Raw genomic sequence first — 17,728 nt, 5'->3', positions numbered from 1 at the left:
GTGATGAGACCCCAGGGGAGAGGTCTGACCTCCAGACAGCTCTAATAATGTTCTGTCCTACTGACGACTTAAGAGGCACAATGGCAGGCCACCTTAAGCCAGTCGTAATGACAAGCTGTATCGCACAGGTCAGCCATTTTGTTATCAGCCAAGAAATGTCAGTAGGACTGAAGTCAGGAAGAGACAGGTGAAGTGGTGTTCAGTCTGATCATTATCTTATTTAAGGCTGCCATGATTGAAATCGAATATATCACCTGGAATAATGGCTTTTCGTTACGCTCTTAAACCAAGCAAGTACTGCTGCAAAAGTGGACAAGGGACTCTGACTCATAAGCATGTATGTGATGCCAACAGGAAAATCTAAGAAAAATACTATCGTTAGAGATGAAAGAATTCAAAGTGCATTTATAAATCAAACTTAGATCCACTCAAGGCACTGATGCTTCACTCCTCCTCCACTCTAGCGCTCAACACTGGAGCCCCCCCTAGTTGTGTGTGCTCGGCCTCCTCCTGTTCACGCTGTACACCCACAGCTGCATCCTTCGACATGGAGAGAACTCTGCTGTGAAGTTCACACCACCATCATCGGCCGGAAAATAGATAATCTCACAGAGTGGTTGTTACGTCCTCAGGTGGCTCAAGCCCAGAGGAGTAACAATAAAAAATTAGAACAGGGCTAAAAGAAACAAGAAACAGATTTGTTGCAAATAAATTAATGAATATTTATTTCAATTAAAGGAAAATACTCACAAATGAAAGCCAGGGTATATAACTAAACACTACTTTCCTATAAAGGAAAGTGAACCAATTGAATAACTGATTAACTATCTAACTGAACACAGCTGGCTACTTAGATAGGGATCACACTAGTATCCCAGTAGTAACACCCTCCCACCACAGAGGGAGTACGACCACTGCACAACAACTCCACATGCAGCACTCCACACAGACCTACTGGTCCCCCCCCAACTGCAAACACCACAGGCAGAACTTCTGCCTGGTCCACTGACACTTAATCCACTTCTCTCCCAGTCTTTGTGCTCGCCACCCTGATTGCAAAGTGGGGATAGCCGTGCACAATCACCTGGCTGCAGAGGGGGAAGGGCAGCACCTTGGAGAAGTACAGGAGGAGAGAGAAACACAACAGACACAAAACCAAAACACATGGCTCTAGGCCCATAACAGTGGTGCACAGAGAACAACCAACTGCACACATCAGCAAAACCAAGAAACTGATTATTGTTTTTCGGGGTGGCGACGGTGTAGTGGATAAGACACATGTCTTTGGTATGAGATCAAGGTTCAATTCTCACTGTGACACATCCACTATTGTTTCCCTGAGCAAGACTCTTAATCCCTAGTTTCTCCAGAGGCGTGTGACATATATAGCAACTGTAAGTCGCTTAGGATAAAAGCATCAGTTACAGGAATAAATGTAATGTAATGTAGAAAAAAGGAGTTAAAGACATACACTCCTGTCTACATCAGTGGAGCAGGTGAACAGTTTTAGGTTCCTGGAAATCAACATCACAGAGAACCTGACATGGTCATCTCACAGCTACATGTTGGTGAAGAAATCTAAAAAAAACGACTGCATTTCTTAAGAAAGCTTAAATAGGTTAAATTCATGTGCCAAGTTCTTGTCAGCTTTTACAGAGGAACAATAGAAAGCATCCTGACAGGAAACATCGCAAACTGTCATGGGATGTATAGGCGGCCCAGGACCGGAGGGCTCTGCAGGGGGTGATTAAAACTGTTCACAGAAGATCATTGGTACCCATCTCCCGAGCATCAGTGATATCAGTGAGGTGAGGTGTCTACACAGAGCGTCCAAAGGATATTAAAGGACAGTACCCACCCCAGCCACAGCCTGTTCATCCTGCTGCCATCTGGGAAGAGATATAGAAGTTTCTGCTGCTGCACCACCAGACTGCAGAGAAACTTTTTCCCCCAAGTTATCAGACTTTTAAAATCAAATTCATCCTCAGCACTGCTTCACTGAATATAATTTACTTTTAATTTTGTTAATTGCACTTTGCAAAAACAGATGAAACAAGAAATGTAAGTGAGAAAAGAACCGTTTGCAGAAGGTTGAATTCTTACGCAAAACATAACAAGTAAATGTAAAGTAAAGACGGAGTCAACTTTTCAATGTTCCAATTAGCTAAATAACTAGCTTCCATTTTTTTTTTTTTTTTTAGTGTAAATAAACACAGGAAAACAACTGTTTTGCTTATTTATATTTCTCTGGTTTAATCTCATCCTGACAAATCCAGAGAAATGTTGAATACACTAAGATATAAAACAGTTGTTAAACGAGAGAAAACAATTCCCTGTAACTGACAGATGCATGCAGTACTGTACCTCTGACTGGTGGCCATAATGGGTACCCTCCACCCTCTGATCTGGCTCAGATCCGTGTCTGATACCTCAATCTGGAGGGGGAGTCGAGGAATCCACACATTGAGCTCCAGCTGAGCGCTCAGGTATCCGTAGGTGAAGTTCACCATCATCTTCACCTTGCCTTTCATCTCTTTGCCATTCACGAAAACGTAGTCACACCTGTCTGACACCTGCGTGGGGGTGGAGGGAGAGGGAAGGATTAAGAGAGGCAACATTTAAGCTGAGCTCCTCTGACGGTTGCACTCGATGACTACACATACACTGTAGGACGGCCCCTCCAAGTTGATTATAAGGCTTTACACTCCTGAGGTCTCAACTGATATAGTATTTCTGTAGTTATGTTGAACAAGATGAAAGGACCTCTATCTGCACTCAAGAAAAGAGGGAGGAGGACATCTTTGAACCTGAATGGAAAAAAGGTCATGGTCTGTTCTTCTATTATAATTCTGCAAAGAGCTAAAAGAAAAACCACCAGATAGAAACTATTAAAGAGGAGAACAGTGTCTCTTGATAAAATTACCAAATTTAAAGCCATCTGTTTCATAAATTGCTTTACAAAAGAAATGAGAGGGCCATTTTTAAGCTATCAATAGACTTAACTCCTTGTTGTTTTGGCTCACTCTCCCCTCCCCAGTGATTCTTCCTCTATTGGCACCAGCATTTGATTAATGTCCAGAATCCTCTCACTTTAAAAGCTTTATGATATGCAACCACTATAAACACATAACATGCGCAAATACACAGAAAGCCAAAGAGGATCTCAAGAGGGATCTCCAGCAGACACACACACACACACACACACACACACACACACTTATAGAGGCAATACATCAGCATGTCTTAAACAGAGATACCCTGTTTTTTCTGGGCACTTTGTCAATCCTATTGATCCCATCATATTGCAGACTACTGTGGCTGGAACCAGATGGAATTAGATGGTCTGGGGAAATATCTTTTTTTCTACTTCCAAGTTATTTCTCCACTGCGAGATAAAACCATAAACAGCCATTCATCATGAAGCCGCGTCAGGATATCCTCTGTGACCAGGAAGAAAACTTTGTGTGTGACAGATTCTATAGCGGTGTGGGAGTTCGCACCACTTCACATCACCTTTAGAGTGAAGCCAGCAATAGACTTTCAGGTTTGTATGAATAAAAGCAGATATCTGAATTTGCTGCATTGATTTTATACAATGCACTGTGGACCACTGCATGTTTGGACACACGCATCATGGTGTTGCCTTAATCGAAACAGTAAGAGAAAAAAAGGTCATTCCCTTTTTTACATCCATGTAAACATCTTTTGGTGCAAACTGGACAAACATAATGTATAGAAATAATGGTAGGGTAATGGCAAATGACCAGACAGTCAAGAATTCTTTAGTGCCCTACACAAAGATTTTGTACCAACCAAATTATCGGTCAGTTGGAACCACTAAAAATAATAATTACAAAGTCAAAACAAACACCAGGGATATTTATATAGATTTCGTAGCAAAAATAAATTTTTGTTTGGCTTTTTTGTTTTTTTTTGCAAAAAGATCATCTAAGGTCATCTAAAAAAACAGAGGATTTTATTTTTTTTTACGCTGGCCTTAAGAATCTTTAGAAAGCCCTGAGAGAAAGCTGAAAAGTGTGCTGCAGGGCATTCTTCAAGGCTACAGCCAACCATCAGGGAAATGATGTCCTGCATTCTCAAGTGAATGCATGCAGTAACAATGTATATTTGCTGTGTTATTACAGCCACTAAAGAGTACAGAGCACACATAGTAGTACCTTAATGCTCGTGCACTAATGCCACCACAACACTGCAATGTAACAGTGACTGACAGAGTTGCTTAATGAACCTTTTGAACATTTCTACAAGGGCAGTGCTGCTTCCCTGGCTACAGTCAGTCATGGAGCAGATTGGGCTCCATCAGGGCTCGCAGTGTGAGAGTGTGTTTGAACTGATAAAGATGTCAAAGGAGTCCCTGCTCCTTATCAGCCCTCATTGTTCAGCTCTTTCTCTCTCGCTGCACTCAGTCTGCTGATACTGAAGTGGCTTTGACAGCCCCTTCGTCTCCGACTTTTCTCACATGTTGGGGCTCTGCACGAGCATTAGGTTGCGGGCTAGATAACACCTGACAGGGCTCCACATGAGGCTCAATGACCATATCTAACAGTGATATATCTGAATTCATGATCAAGAAGATGGATGTTGTTCATAATTTTATTTATCCTATAGGCTTATTTTTCTTCCCACTTTCACAAAAGCCTACATGACCTCAGTTTACTCTTATTTGTTATAGAAAAAGAATGTGTAAATAAGTATGGAATTTATTAACATACAGCTCTGCTACACTATGTCCCATGACAGGAAAATTAACTGCCTGCTGGCATTTCTTTGATCTATTCCCAAACAACCTAAGCAGAAACAATTATGGAAAACATGGCAGCTGACATCCAGCCATCCCAACACATTACACTGACATTCTTATACCTTCTGCTGTGCTGTATTATTGGCCGACATAGCTCCAAATCAATATTTTAACATAGAAAGACAACCCTTAATTAATCAGTGGTCCCTTTAACCCCTCATACACTTCCCAGCAGGATATGTGCTGTGGCAGACTGAGGGTGGGACTGTCTCTGTGAATTACACACTTTCCGTCATTCTGATTCACAAAGTATCATAAACGTCCAGGAGGATCCACTGCCACATTAATCAGACACATTAGGCAGCTAACGGGAGAATACTTACAGAGGACATTAAGGCTGTCTCTGGATCTAGCCCAGAAAATTAACAACTCACCAGACAGATACAATCCACGGCAGATATGAGCGATGGGAGTAGGGAGCATGAAGGTGGAGTGAGCCTGTCTCTGGCTTGTACACAGAGTTGGCTTGACAGAAGCAATTAAGCCGCTCAGACTCCTCTGCATAAGCTACACCACTCACTTAAATGCAAGGGGAAGGTCTGTAAATATTCTAATAGCCCTGCTCCATGGAAGAAGTGGGTATAAGAGCCTGCTCACATCATGACCTTGAGTAAGTTCAGTTCGTAGCTAACATGAAGACAGAAGATTTTCAATAATACGTAATGTAAAATAAACTATGGAACTTCTTTATGCTGTTGATCTTGTTTCAAGATTCTTTTTTGTGTGTCTGTGTGTGTGTGAGCAACTGAAATAATTTTCAATTAAAAATCCTAGGACTCAAATGTACAACGTATCCTTCAGCGTCCTTATGAAACGCCTTTAGGTTTAGGAAAACATTGTGTTTTGTAATAGATGGTAGATGGGTTACATTGGAGATACTTGAAAGGCCAGGGTGTCTCAAATTTTGTCCATTTGAAACGTTGGTCTGCTTGCACTACTAAAGGCTACAAATTAATCAGTGTGCTTCAGTCACTCTTTTGCCTTGGAACTTTACTGTCCTTGAGCTGAGAAGCAGCTGATTCAGCTATACACATCATTTCTTTTCCCTAAAGGTACATTTGTCAAAAAAGTACCCTGTAAGGTATGGAAATGGTCTTTAAGGTGTTAACCTTTGTTTATTTTTAAAGGTACAGAATCATTCCTGACAGCAAAGGGTACATAACTGTACCTTTAACAAGCTTAAGGTACAGGCAAATGATGCAGAAAATCAGTGATCCTTCACCCCCGGGACATAAAGGGTTGGCGACGGCCCAGCGGATAATACACATGCCTTTGGTGTGAGAGACCTGGGTTCAATGCCCACTGTGACCCATCTCCCAATGTGTCCCTGAGTAAGACACCCTCGTTGCTCCAGAGGCGTGCGACCTCAGATACAAATAGGAATTGTGAGTTGCTTCGGATAAAAGTGTCATCTAAATGAATAATTGTAAAGAAAGGTACAGACAAGAAGGTACAAAAATGTACTGACTTCAAAGGTACAGTCCTCGTACCCTGCTAGGGTACAGCTGGAGCGACAAAGCCTTTGTACCTTTATAGGTCCATTCCTGTGCCTTGATTTCTCTGTGTGTGTAGCTGCAACATGGGAAGCTTGGAAGATTGTAGATGTACAGTAGATGAGCTGGTGCTACTCAGGGGCGGACTGGGACAAAAATTCAGCCCTGGCACTATAGCCACGCCAGCCCACCTCACCACGCATCCCCACAAACACACATTCACTACTTAGGCTACATTTGTGTACAGATGGTGAAACAATATAAGCAATAGGCCGACTGTATGTAAAAGCAAGGGCGTCACTTTGTGTTGAAAAGACGTGGTGACATAAGGTCTGAGAATAGGGGTGTGATTAAAGATATTTTAACACTATTTTGAATAAATATTCCTTAATGAAATATCCGAGTGGGGGATCTGGGGGACCTCCCCCTGAAGATTTTGAGCATTAAACTCTTAATTTCCTGCAGTCTGGAGACATTTTCTGCACCTATTTATAGAGTAAATGGCTCAATTTAATAAATAAAAAAAAATAAATATAAAATTTTTTTTTTTTAGTAGTTTAAGTAACTTCTTGGACAATTTGTTTCTTCTATATTTAAATTGCATTGCATGTTTTCTTATTGCGCAAATAAGATTCTTGTTCCAAGCTATTTTTCAGAACATATTTAACCAATTTTGCTTTCAAAAAGTGATGGGGACATGTCCCCAGAGACCCCAGTGTAAATGACACCAATGGTAACAGATTTGTTACATTTCATGTATGTGACTGGCACACAATGTTCACAAATTTTTTAAGAGCACACAAAATTACACAATCAGTTAAAACAATGGCTGTCCATCTGAGTCTGTGTGCTCTCTGTCTGTTTGTCTACTGTTACTGTCTTTCTTTACTACAGAGTTGATTAAAACCCGAACAACCATTAACACAGTAGCCTATAGAGCATTGCAGAAAAATGTTTTCCCACACAGTGCGCTCAACATTGGAATACACATGAATAAAAACATTACTCATTAGCCTAGTTAATTCTGCTCTCCTTGCCTTGACTTCTAATATGTCCACACAAGAACAGAACAGACACCTCTGCTGCAAACACAGCGGCTTGCCCTACCTCTTTCTTTCTCTCTCCCTGTATTTGTCAGCCCTGTTTACTTTCTCTATCAGCAGTGGGCTGTTTAATAAAGTGGCCAAAATGACACAGCACTCACGATTTCCACCCGCAATGCTGTTTTCACCGGCGGGTACGCGGAGGAGGATTGTTAATGAGGAAGCCAAACAAAACCGAAACCAACATTGTACCCAGTTGCACCTGCACCAAAGTGTTCACTGTTGCTTTACCTGGTCTGCACTTGTGAAATATCCACCGAGTCTTAGAGCGTAATGGATGACCATTTCTCTCAGTGTTTCTCTGCAAAATGCTCCGGACCCTCTGGCATATGCCAGAATTGCCAGGTGGCCAATCCGCCCCTGGTGCTACTTATCTACTTTAACCCACCCACAGTCTACACAGTCATTGCTGTGAACCAGGCTATATGCATTGACACTAAATCTAAACTGTCAAAACTCTAAATCCAGACAGAGCAACATGTATGTGCAAAATAATGAAGGCAGTCCTATGTGTGTCAGGAAAAAAACTGTTAAGAAGCAAGAGCAAGCAAGAAAAATCTCCGAAGAGTTTTAAAGAAAAAATGTGACCTGAGGTATTTCTTACAAATTGACGGTAATTATAAGGCTACAAGAGTAGATGCATCATTTAATGTGAACTGTGATTCATTATTCAGGTTTAATGTCACTCTCTGTTTACTTATCACTAATTCCCCAGGTCAAAACTAGATAAATTAGTCATGTTTACATACAGTATCACAGGCTATGATTAGAAAAGAACTTCCCTGAGTGAGCAGCAGTGAGCACGCCGGATGAATGCTCTGATCTAAAACTGCAGCTTTTTAAAAATGCATCTTTGACTGCAATTTAATTAATTTCCCTCTGGACCTCACTTAACCATCCCTAACAGATCCTTCAGACATGATAAAGTGGATCGATGTGGTAAAATATCCTCCCCTACTTTACTTTTTGATTGTGTTCCATTATTGCTCTTTAGTGTGCATTACTTGGGTTTGATTTGCTGCATCCTACTATCCTTTCTGATCTTGACAAGTTCAAACTGGAAACACAATTGGAAGGAGCCCTTGGCACAGCAAGGTGCCGTTTCAGGATACGGAGCAACATCTCATCCACTGGAAGCAGGCAATAGACAATGTGATTTTCTTCTTTTTCTATTGGGATTCTGCTGGAGAACGACTTCTTTGGTTTTTTTTGGAGAGCAAAGCCACTGATTCCAGGGCACAACTTTAACACTGTAAGGGTCTTTTTATTCTGTTGTGTTGTGCCCCAGGTTTGAAAGGGGCTCTAAAAATAAAGGAAAACTTGAGCAACCTGTCAGCAGTCACTGCATATCAAACACCCACTTTCATGTTGTTTGCTGGTGTTTGTTTATCCTTTCTGGAGGATTTATATAGATGTGCTAAACATAGAATATCCTCTCATCTATCTTTCACATAAGCTTTAATTGTAGTCTGTGAAGTTTCACAATACCTGCATATAGTTTCAGTCAGCTGTTAATTAGGGTTGGGTATCATTTAAAATTTTATATTACCAATACCAAAACCAGTACCCTTAAAGTGATACCGATACCAATAGAGTTCTTTCGATACCTTGCATAAAATGCCACCTGTTGAAGCCATAGTAGTTGAATGATAGCCTATTGTTTTTTATTGTTGTTATGGACAAGCAAGGTTATTATTTTTTTTGTTTCAAATAACTGTATTGTAACATAAAAGTATTGGGAAATTGTATCAGATGGCTCCTCATTCTAATTAGTTCACTAAACTACACTAAAGCAAGGTCGTCACTTTGTGTTGAAAGGTGGTGGGGACATTTAAGGGCTCAGATTAGGGATGAGACGAAACACTTAGTACAAGAGACGTGAGAATACACAATATTGGAGTCACGGGAACAAGACAATAAGATACTCCAATGCTATGTAGAAGAACCCCACCTTCCACTGTCCAAAGACATGCGGACTAGGTTGATTGGTGACCCTCAATTGTCCTGAGGTGTGAGTGAGTGTGACTGGTTGTTTGTCTATGTGTGGCCTTGTGATGGACTGGCGACCTGTCCAGCGGGTACCCAGCAGCTTGTTTTTTTTAGCCTAAGTTACTTTTTTTGGACAAGGCAGATCTGTTTCTTCTATATTTACATTGCATATTTACATTGTTTTCCTATTGTGCAAGTAAACCTTTCTCATAGAATCTTTATTTGTTATTTAACATTTTTGTTGCAAGCTAATTTTCAGAAAACTTTTAGCAATTGCTTTCAAAAAGTGTTGGGGACAAATCAGCATGTCCCCAGCGTCCCCAGCGTCCCCAGCGCAAATGGCACCTATGCACTTGTAGCAGGTCTAAAGCTATGCAATATTTTTAATACATTTATGAGAATGCCCAATTATGAATTTTAATATTCAGAAAATATTAATCCATAAATCTCTCGTTTCGGGGCACCACTGGAGTTATTATTGTCTCCGGACCTCTGGGTAGCATTTTAATAATTATACAATTATTCACTAGTGATCAATTAGCTAATAATCACTCAATTTTCTTAAATCAATCAGTCAGTCTCATCTGAAGAGTACATTCTCTTGGCAGGGACTTAGGAAATAGGCAACACACACAATTCCTTGATTACAGTGAATTTATTAGCTAACTAAGGTGATATAAAAATGCGGTTAAATACATCAGAGAAATAAACAATGGCTAAAAAATGAGAATGGAGGTCTATTGTGGGAGAATTTGACTCATACGGCAGCTAATGAATGCAATTAGATGATAACTCGGTTAAATTTGTCTAGGGGATTAAGGACTGAATATAATGGATTAACAACTATTGGACATCACTGACCACAGGATGCCTTGTTTTGCCTTACGGTAGGTCGGCGGCCTGCCTTGGCCTGTTGCACGGGTCCCACGCTAGCTGCCCAATTCCTGGCTTTTTGCTAGGGAATTCTCCGAGGTTCTCCGTGTCTGGAATGAAGAAAAACCCTCATGGGTTGGCCATCCTCCGTCTGGCAGTTCGGCTGTTCTTCAGGTGTTCTTTGTTGCGCTGGCGAGACCATGTAGCTTGGTCTGACCTCGGTGACGTTAGCTCGACGAATAAAGCTTAAAAAGGGAACTTGGTTGTTCTTGAATTAGACTAGTGTAACTTAACGGACTGATAACTTTTAACAAAACAAAAGAAAGAAAATAAAACAAGTAAAGTTGCTGTTAACCGAGGGAAAAATCGATGTTGCGGCACTTCGTGTGTGTAGCTTCAAACGAAACAAAGGCTTTTGTTGCGCTGGGCCGAACTCTTAGGGCATTGCCGGGAGAGAGGGCACGCCGGGTGCGTGCCGAAGTGCTGTTGAAGAGGCAGGAACAAAACAGAGCACAAAGAACAAGAGAAGAGAATTCGAACGACGTTGTGTGTCGCGCTTTTGTTGGTTGGGGCGTGGTTCCCCAGAGGGCAGTCCTTAGTTTCCCACAGGGCGGGCCGTCTTTCTAAACTTTTAATATGTCTAAAAAAAAGGAAAAGAAAATCTATTTGCGCGTATTATAATCAAATATCTTCCCACAATCAAACCTCAATTGTTAAACGGTTGTACTGTTCTAAGTTTAAGCATTTGGTAACAGGAAAACAATTGTCAGTAATTAGACCTTAAAAGGTTAGCATTTCAGAATCATATCAGAGGAGAGGAACTTAACTTACATGGATATATTGGCTGTTACACGTTCTTAGAGAATATAAGCAAGATACACGAATGGCATTAGATTATTGACAAGATAAATACGGAGTGACATTTATACATTAACGGCATTTCATACGATGGTATGTAATACTTATTTAGGGTTAGGGTTTCCTGTCCCCTCTTAAGGAGAGTTTCGATAGGCTGTTTGTAATCTCTGGCTAGTTTCTTTGTCATTTTAACAATTCAGGCAACGAGAGGCTTATCTCGGCTGTTGCCAAAGGTGGCCAGTTTTCCGATCAACTGCCCAGGAATAGCACTTAGGGAAAGTGACCTTTCAACCCCCCTTCCTTTGGGGGTCGCTTTGGCTGTCTGTAGAGGGTTGGTAATCAAACCCCCCTCCTCCTTCTCTCAGAGAGAGAGGGAGGAATTTAGAGTAGTCCAAATTTATTTAATATAAAATGCGCAAATCCACACTGTAGGTACACTACACAATAAAGACTCACAAACAGAGGAAAAGAGAGGCTGCACATTCAGCCGATCAAACCAACTACATCTGATATCTGTCGCAGCTGCAGCTGGAGGCTCAGTGAGTAAAATCAGTCGTTCCTGCGCAACAAAAGCGTTTAATTGATGTGATGGAACGCAGTGATCGATCAGTGACAAGTGATGTGAACAGCAAATTAAAACGATGAAACCAACGGGAAGCCAAGCTTGTGGTGATAAACTTGTAACAGTGACGAACATGCCAGAGACCGCCACCGAAATTGGGCACCTGTTAAAATCATGCATGGACTCGGGTGCAGGACTTTTTTATACAGTATATGGTACATGTACATAAGGGAAAAAATGCAAGCTCTCTTTCTTTCGGTGTGTTGCTTGCATGTTTGGTTGCAAGCAAAACCCTACAAATGCCGCGTACTGGTTTGACTGGAGACGTTTCGATTCTACTCGATACTGGGCTGTTTTGGTCGGTACCCTAAAGGTATCGAGTAGCGATACCCTTCCCTACTGTTAATCCTTTTTCAGTTAAATTTGACTACAAATTGACACTTTACTAGGTGATGAAGTTCAGTTGCTCTAATAACCAGAACGGTGTGCCAACAGTCATTACAGTAAATGGACTGCACACATTTTAAATAATTCATTATTAGTATTTCAATTATTAAAATATATTTCATTTATTATATATGTACAGCATCGATTCTACAAAGGTGACTAACTTTTAGCTGCATAAAATCTGTTTCTATTTGCACCTTGTCACAATTTGCTTTTATGAGCACAGCGACTTTTCCACCTCAGCCAAGTTCAAAAACCTTTTATCTCTATATTTAACTCTTTTTTTTTTGGTTTTTGGCGTTTCCATTCTGGGTGTTTTTGTTGTTGAGGAAATTGAAAATGCATGAAAACCAGTTTACAGAGGCTCGTTTCCATTTCAGCAATTCATCTTACTGACCTTGACCACGTCTTCGTCTGTAGAACAACACTTGACTGCTTCAGAGACATCAGTGACAGAGGCGTCTATTCCAATGGTCACCACCTTTACTGGGACAGCCACAGTCTTCCCAGTTAGCACAGCAGTGTTTAAAATCTCAGAGTCCTAGAGAGAGAGAGAGAGAGATCAGTATAGCAATGGTCGAAGGCCTTGCAGGTCTAATCCATCCAATAACATTCAATCAGAAATTACTAGCTCAGAAAGAATAGAAGAAGTGCAAGTAACAAGTAGTATTGAGAATGACCAAGGCTGACTCAAGCTTTGCACAACCACCGCTGAATGAGTGATTATTGGATAAACTACTGTGAAAGCAAAACTGGTAATAAATGGTGAACACATTCTCCAGGACAATATCACAGCAGCTAAGACGCCATTTTTTTTCATTCAGGTGACAGCCAGGTTCATTGCACATCTATGTACTATGACCTTTTTTTAGTGTGAACCAATTTCTTAAACTTCTAAAGGAGTAACGTGCAGCATTTTGTTTCCATTTATTTTTGAGTAGCTACTGTTGAGTTTGTGGGTGGCTTACTATGAAATTTACCATAAACTAGTTAGGGTTTTTTCTAATTATTGTGAATATAATTATTAAGATGAATATAAAATGTCCCCCTCACTGCCACGCTCTTCAGCCAGCTAATTGATGAAAGCAATTAGCAAAACATTATGGTAGGCTACAATTTAGAATGTACTTGATTATTGACGTGAAACAAATGCAATGCTGAAAGAATTATATTTAATGTGGGAAAATCATTCATGCTCTATTACATGAGCATTTTTCTATGAATCATTTGCTTCTCTGCTCAGACACATCATCAGTAATGTGACATGGAGTCTCCAAGTGTTTCCTCTTGCCAGAGTTGATCCAGCTTTATTCATGAAGTCCTGGATCCACAGCAATTTGAAGGCTCTCTTTGCAGTCTCTGTGGTGGTTGTGATTACCCTTCTCTCTTTTACTGAAAAAGCATTGCCACAGAACCTACATAATTGATCTTCAAGAAATGCAACAAACTGTGTATTTTTAGCTGTTTTGTCCATAAAATACCCATATTAGGTATATCTGTTTTGTGTCTGGCTGTCCATCTACTATTATATTGAAATCAATAAAATTTACAATTTCCAATTATACGCACGTAATCGCCCACTGAAATTTACGTGTGCATGATTGGATATATATACCTAGTGTAGTTGTGTGGAACAATAAACTAAATCACCAAAATGACTCATCAACTGGATCTTTTTCAGTTTTGGTAACAGCTAGAGAAGAAAAAATCATAAAAGAAAATCTGTTTTACCCAAGCAAAGGCTAGAAGTGGCTATCTTATTAGCTGGCTTTTACTTATAGCTGGCTCTCCTGCTCGGTGTCTATTTGTCTTTTTTAATCACTACACTGAGCTTACACACGTATTTTGGTGACTAATTCAATATCAGGAAATGGATTGTCTGATCAATTGTTAAATGTCAGGTTGTCTTTTTGTTGCTTTTGTTAGCTTTAAGACTTTTTTTAGTTGACTGTAGTTGTACATGGTTGTTTATTGCACTGCAATTATAATAATAGTTTTCATGTGGTAAAGCATGCATCAAAAAGTGACATCTTAACTCTATTTTGACCCAATGTGTAGTTATAGTGGCAATGTTAGTGGCATAGTGGCATTTTGGAGGAATAACACAGTAGGCCTATTTTAAATTGATGGTAAGACTTAACCTGTCACGACTCAGTCAGGACTTCTTGTGTAAATTAAAACCTACTAGCCAATCAATTTTATCTTTGTCTCTAGGTTCTGTGTAAAAGGTGCACAGCAAATTGAGAAGAGTTACATTTTTGGCGTTGCTGAAATCTGAGTAAATGTAGAGTTAGTTCTACTATGATAGTCAAATCCAATATATTTAACTCTAAGTTGAAAAGTAGTTGTTGTCAAAACTGAGTGTAAAAACAAAGTGTTACTAAATCAAACTTGTAAGAGTAATTGTATAAATATTAACTCTAAACTTCTTACTTGGCTGGCTGGCTTTTACACTTGAAGTGTTCATGTCACCCTGCCCCTACTGAGTAGACCTACACACTGGTTGGCTGAAGCCAGGAGTCTTCATGAAAACACTCCATTGACTGCTGGGAAACTAGGGACCAGGTGCTTGTGACCTGGGTCTAAACTTTAACACTGTTTGATAAGTAAATGAATCAGTATTTGTCATTGTTATATTTTATATTGACATTGCTCTACTGGCACCTGGTCATTTTACAATTGTGAGCCACCACCACCACCATAACTTATGTCTTCTGTCACCACACTGTTAGTAGCCACCCTAATGAGCATTACCAGTAGGAAACAATTTGTGCTGCGCTTGCCACTGGGTTCAGAGCAAAAGTTCAGCTAAGTGAAACTTTGACTGTGGTGTGTGTGCAAGCTCACCACCACTGTGTGTTGCTTGATGCAGCAACAAACCGCCATAATGAGTTGAAAAAATGGGTTTCATTGCACAGCACTGTTGGTATTGTGATGTGTCTGAAAGGCCCAGAACACCTTTATTGAGGAATATGGCAGAGATGGATTCACACCTTTAAAATGTTATGGGGTTAACACTTTTTCACAAATGTCCCTCTGAGAGGATTAATGTATAACACTAGATAAAAGTGTTAAGAGAAACTAACACTGATTGTATTAAATTTTAACTCCAAAAAGAGTAAAAAATTACACTAAAGTTAAGGTACCAACACTCCAAAAAGAGTTAACTTAACACATTGCGGTGTGAACCCATATAGACACTTAAAAGTCTCTGACAGTGTTAATTTGGGTATGCTGATTTTACTGTACACCAATGCTGCAATTTGCCCCTGGACTGTATTAAAGGTATCCTCAGCAGTCTAGACAGCCCTGGTTCCTTGAGTTCAATGGCACAGCTTCATCCCCCTGAACATAAATCTTAACCTTTCATTACACGTACTCACACACACACACACCAATGTTATCAAAGAAGATAATTGGGGCCAATCAAGATAAGTCTGAGGTAAATTTTGCTCTCGAAAGTCAGCCATGGACATTGGATTGTCTGTTCTGCTTATTCAGCCCAATGGACTTGCTCTTTAATTACACAGATTGCTATGGAACCTTGGGCAGCACATTAAATAGCTGCCATTGAGGTCAACGTGTACTTCTCAAAACTTGTACTATACAACAAACATAGTCTTCTTGCTTTTGGGGAACTGAAATGACTTTAGCTAATTGTACGGCGTGACAAAAGTCTCTCATCGTAAGCTGTTTTCAGTCTGCTATTGGGATGGTCCTACACAAAAACTCTGCTCTGATTTTCTTATTTCAATGGACAGGGACCCAAGATATATATATATATATATACCCATTGCACTGTATTGAAGCATTGCCAGCACTCAAGACATTTCAGTGGTATTCTATTGAGGTTGCTTCCATTATCTGTCTTTTAACAGAAAGAAATCTACCTCCTGAGTGACGTCTGTTGAATAAAATGTCACATTTGTTTAGAGTAATATTGCAAACCTGACAAGCTCAGACAGGACCAATCTACAGTGCCTGGCTTCCTGTCACCACATTCATATGCATCCCACTGTCACCAGGGAAGTACACACGATTTGTACACTGCCCTGTTAACTTGGTTTCTTAAGACTATCCCCTGTGTTTGTAAGCTTGTGAATCAGAGCCATTCAAAAAAGAGAGAAAAGGAGGATTAAGTTTGGTTGAAAGGAGCCTAGTCGTTTGTAAGCATCAATTACTGAGACCATTCAGCTTTGGAGTGAAATGATTATTAGTTGAGCCAAGAGATACCAATGAATCACAAAAAAACACTTAATCTTCAAATGGCTTTTCATTACAATTTTATAGTCTGTGACAGTGTTATATAGCAATATAAACCCCCCTCTCCCTGTGTCGTTGACTTTGATTCAATTCCCCTTAAAATCGAGGGTTGCTGTAAATTAATTCTGTGTCGGCTGGGATTCCTCCATTTCCAGAGGGTCATCTATAATACATGATGGGGTAAATGGTTGGGACCTGGTGAAAGCAGAGGCTAATGTTAGATTACAGCAGCTGGAGATGACCCAGCAGGCTGAGAGCAGAGAGCAGCGCCTGGCAGTAATAAGACACAGCGGGATCCCACATTGATGCATCAGTGGTCCACACTCTCAGACATAGACAGCGCAATTAAACACAAAATGGAGACCAGTGGTGCAGATCTGCAGTGTTACACAGTCATCTTACAGTGGTCCGATAGAAGACAGAATTAAATTTTGTCCCATGAAACTCGAAACACTACCTGATGAGACATTATTATGGCCAGAGATTAATTAGTGTCTTGTTTGAGATGCTACAGTAGAATTATTAAAGGGGAATTTCACAAAAATTTCTTTCAACCTCAGTTGTGTTTTTATGTTTTTTCTCCAAATACCCTGTTCACATCTGCAGTTCCACTAGTGAACCTGGAGACTTTGGGAACCCAGAGGGTCATGGACACCAGGCCATTTGACCCCTTTGGCTGGTAATCCAGCCAAGTAGTTGCAGTGGAAGCAATTGTATAGTAACACCTGAAACAAGTAGCCGATCATCTGGAGCATTGATTTTGAATGGTGATGAAGTCGCAACATAACAGCTGTGCACTCATCTGAAAACAATGCACACCCAGCCAAGCAGAATTGTGTAATCTATATGGCCTCCATGGGAATCAGGGGTGAAAATGAACATTGATCAGAACAGATATTTATGCGAAGTTCTATCTGTCTCATCTATCTGTCCGTTGATTCTCTGTGCCTCCCCATTGACTCCACTCATGTGCCCCCCTTTTTGCCACTCTCTCCTCTCCAGTAAGAAATAAAATGCCTCAACAAAGAACATATGAGACAGAAATACAATTGCATTTATTAATATTTTTAGAAGCTTCTAAGCACACAGCATGCTTCATGGTTCATTTGATTCTCAACTGTTGACGCTGGTGTTTTACTTATAGACCAATCTGAGACCCTAAGTCTCACAGATAGCAGTCTTGTTCTTCAATAATCTGTGGGAGAACTGCCTGTCTGCTTTATCAAGGATCTCTCTGTTAGCATTCAGCACGCTGCTGTGGCTGGTAATGTGCTCTGGGCCGTAATTTCTGCCTGTGTCTCAGTTGGATCTGAAAATA

General features: G+C 40.4%; 1 protein-coding gene across 1 annotated transcript in view; it reads right to left on the bottom strand.

Moving 5' to 3' along the window:
- si:dkeyp-14d3.1 (transmembrane protein 132C) overlaps positions 1 to 17,728 on the bottom strand; it is a 149,028-nt gene that overhangs the window by 10,644 nt on the left and 120,656 nt on the right. The window contains exons 5-6 of the mRNA XM_038704675.1: positions 12,545 to 12,688; positions 2,365 to 2,573 (exon numbers count right to left, since the gene is read on the bottom strand). Of these exons, the coding sequence (XP_038560603.1) occupies positions 2,365 to 2,573; positions 12,545 to 12,688 (353 nt within the window). The remainder of the gene's footprint in view (positions 1 to 2,364; positions 2,574 to 12,544; positions 12,689 to 17,728) is intronic.

The sequence above is a fragment of the Micropterus salmoides genome, unplaced genomic scaffold (assembly GCF_014851395.1).
Source record: "Micropterus salmoides isolate LMB-PRFRI ecotype aquatic unplaced genomic scaffold, ASM1485139v1 Ms_hic_scaffold_7, whole genome shotgun sequence".
In the NCBI taxonomy this organism is placed as follows: Eukaryota; Metazoa; Chordata; class Actinopteri; order Centrarchiformes; family Centrarchidae; genus Micropterus; species Micropterus salmoides.
This window is presented reverse-complemented; position numbering and strand designations above follow the sequence as displayed.